We start from the raw sequence: 3,639 nt of genomic DNA, 5'->3' as shown, positions 1-3,639 counted from the left end.
TTACTACTAATATATATATATTATTATTATATATATATATATATATATATATATATATATATATACTTGTGAGTATGGACACAAAACCTACATAATAATATACTTCTTTGCAGAGAACCGGATTGACATCATACCTCCGATCTAGATATCGCAGAAACTCTTAAGTCTCTGCGGCCTATAAATGCTGGTATTGCTGTACATCGTTCACGTGCAGCTGTCAGCACAGTCGCGCAATTAACAGACAGACCGCCTAACCTTAGTCGAAGCATGCTGACAGGACAATTGTAAAACAAGATTGTTGCAAGATACTGATTTATTCAATGATGGCCGGGTTTATACTGCTAGCTCGCTAGTATTTTAACAATCTGTTTATACCCAGAATAATAGGTGATGTATGTATACTGTAAAGCACAGTGCACGTGCAAGAAAATAACCTCATACTTATGTTCTTTTCTCGTTAATTTTTTTTAAAATCAATCGTTTTTGTCTCGATGCTAAACGTTTATGCTACAGTTAAATGTACCAAATCTTGTGTTACGTTAAAACGTACAAAATGTTAAAACGCTTGCATGTTTACAACCCGAATTGACATTTTTAAACGTTTTCAAGTTTACCCGATTTGGTCTTTTGGCGGGCTTTCCTCCTTTTTGGCTTTATGAGACGGTGCTATCGCTTTATCTGTAGCAGCAGCAGGGGACTTCTAGAGTGGAGGTCTCCTCCACTTTACTAAATATCTCGACGCAATACGACTACATCCACAATTGTACTTACGTGTGTGGTGTGCAGATAGAATACACACCACAGGATGTAAACCACATGTAACAGCCCTTGTACTATCTTTAACATAAAAACGCATATTTAAAAACGTATACCTCTTGCTGAATCCGACACCAAATAAGCATGCATACGGCTCTACATTATTGGGCACATATTCGATGTAGTATATGAAGTACTCGACAGGATAAATTAGCACGGGGCTTATTATGTAGCTATTGGCGAGTGTTTTTATTAGGGGGTACAGGGTGTAACACATGCGGTATTTACATTAAAGTTACGACGTCAGTGATCAGTCGACACTAGCTGGTAGTTACTTTCGACTACAGTATTTAGTAGTCTTATTGGCATACAAACACGCCCAATAAGAGGGCTTATCACTGTAGGCCGATTAGTTAATGCCGTACACGTTCCATCCTAAAATATCGACACTATACACCACACAATCCACCACTATTCTCACACGCAATTCAAAATAACAAGTATACTCAAATCATCTTAGTTGGCATCACTATTAACCACTACAACACAAATCACGCAAGCGATTAAATCCCAACATTCCCGTCATGAGTACATCGCAGCATCATAAGGCTGATCCAAGATCACGGAGGAGTGCACATACGCAAAGCAGCAGCCAAAGCCAGGCACACAGAGCTGAGCAAGCGATGAAAGGGTTCGTGTACGAATCTAGAAGGACTGTACGTGAACGCAGAGAGAAGTACGGGGTAGGTAAGGAGTGGGGTGTCATGCAGAAAATATTGAAGGATCTACAACGGCTTAGTAGGATGGCTAAGGCGTACAAGATGTTTTTGAAGTTGGGGATAGTGAAGGCTTTGGACAGGTATGTAAATACGGTTGGAACTGGACAGGTGTACATACCTGGGGGACTTTGCATGGTTGTATGTGTATATTGAAGTGGGTATACTAGAAGGGCTTATAAAAATTGAGTAAGATGACCAAGAGGCGTAAAAGGTGTCCTTGAATTTGGGGATAGCGGGTCTCTGGATAGCGATGTCGATGCGAATTGAGATGCTGTTTGGCTTGCAGGGTGCTGTGTGGGTGGATTTGTATATATCCGACTTGGCATTTTGACATGACCGTGCTTTTATAATGGGAGAAATAAAAGTTATCAGACTGCGGGAGGTGTTTCAACTGTGAAACTACCAGACACCAAGGTACTGTATCTTGGGGTAAAGTCTTAAGTATGGTGATTGTTAAGTCACGTGTACGCTACAGAACGTAGACGGCTTTATTCGGTCATGGGCTACCCGTGCCGAGTATGATCTGACCAAGCCCATTTTCCTCTCAACAATTGGTGTTCAGGGAAAACATTATAAACCTATAAATATCTTTCGAGTACTTAAGAGTATAATAGACAGTGAAAATCGATTTTTTGGCGTACTTGTATCCCATCCCACTGAACAGTTTCCTCATGGATCCGCTGCCCCAGGACATCCTGGTCATGTGCCTATCAATCGTTGCGAACTTGGCTTCGGATTCAAGTATGTGCATTTTTGAAAATGTATAAATTAGCGTTATTTACATAGATCAGTTCTGATCGGGAATTGCATGTTGATACTAAAGGTCGTGTGCGCTCTTATACGTTTAGTTGTTCACAAAATTGCTTGTTGCTACTACAGATCGTGTGTGTTCTTTCATACACCCCTTCTGTGTGAATGAGTCACACGAGCATAGCTTAGTATTGGTGTCTTGATATTTTTTTTTAGATTTCTATGCTTGCTTTCCAATTGCACAATGTGTGTGTACTTTTTGAATTTCGTTTCAGCTCGCCATATATTTATCAGCATATTTCACATAGAGATCTGCAGAGAGCATGCACAACCTGGTTTCGGCACATACATAAATCTGTATTCAACGTCGCATGTGTTTATATACCTACCATATATGTATGCTTGTTTCTCGGTCGTCAGTAGTAGTTCACTACTAAACATATAGATACGCACAAGTTTGTGACATCCTACATCTGTATAGACTCTCCAAAGTAACATACACTTAGTAACATACACTTACACTCACTCCCAATTCCTAATGATGTGTTATTGGTTCTCCAAATCGTAGATGTATGTGCGGTTATGGGTCCCTCGATGGTACAGAGAATCTCGGACAAATTGATAGAATCAGACTCTATCCTCAGTCGAGCGAAGGGTGTGCGCGCGCTCACAAATATGGTCGCAAACCCAAAATGCGCGCAAGAAATTAGAAAATGTGGTATTGGTGTGCAGTTAATTGGCTGGTTGAAAGCTTGTTTACCACCCTGGGATCTGATTTTTGCATCTGAAATCGGGAAGGAAGAGGACGAGGAGGAAGAACGTGCCAGTGTGCCCGGAGGGGTAATTGGATTGTGAAGAGTGTTTACATTGTGTGATATCGATATTTGTGCACTTTTGTAGATGTAAGCAATGTTTTACAGGTGGCTCATGTAGGAGTATATTTGTATTGGTACATGACCTAATGATATGTTGAGGACACGTAGCCAGTGTACTTAGATACCATCAAGGTACAACGTTGCGCAACAGTTTTATCGATCTAGGAATTTTTTTTTACATTGATTCTGTCTATTGAGAATATGGCATATGCATATACTTAACCAATTGATATGCAATTGTTTTATTCAGATAATTGAAGGTGCCAGTTCAAGTGAGCATATATTTTTGATTAGGTCTCGTTCGTGACGGTACTTCGGCCAAAATTGCGAACCGAAATGTAATCCTTGTACGCCGTGTTCAGAGTACGAATTGCTACTTTTGGTATACGATAGACCTGATATGCTCAAATTTACAAATATGCACACGTACGTACATATATATATATATATATATATATGTGTGTGTGTGTGTGTGCGTA

General features: G+C 40.0%; 1 protein-coding gene across 1 annotated transcript in view; it reads left to right on the top strand.

Annotated features, from left to right (window-relative positions):
* Positions 1 to 872: 872 nt before the first annotated feature.
* SARC_04062 (hypothetical protein) overlaps positions 873 to 3,639 on the top strand; it is a gene marked incomplete at its 3' end in the record, with an annotated part of 6,909 nt that continues 4,142 nt past the window's right edge. Inside the window, exons 1-3 of the mRNA XM_014302130.1 lie at positions 873 to 1,615; positions 2,200 to 2,276; positions 2,854 to 3,125. Coding sequence (XP_014157605.1) covers positions 1,341 to 1,615; positions 2,200 to 2,276; positions 2,854 to 3,125 — 624 coding nt within the window. The 5' untranslated portion in view covers positions 873 to 1,340. The remainder of the gene's footprint in view (positions 1,616 to 2,199; positions 2,277 to 2,853; positions 3,126 to 3,639) is intronic.

Source organism: Sphaeroforma arctica (genome assembly GCF_001186125.1).
Source record: "Sphaeroforma arctica JP610 unplaced genomic scaffold supercont1.219, whole genome shotgun sequence".
NCBI classification, from domain to species: Eukaryota; class Ichthyosporea; order Ichthyophonida; genus Sphaeroforma; species Sphaeroforma arctica.
This window is presented reverse-complemented; position numbering and strand designations above follow the sequence as displayed.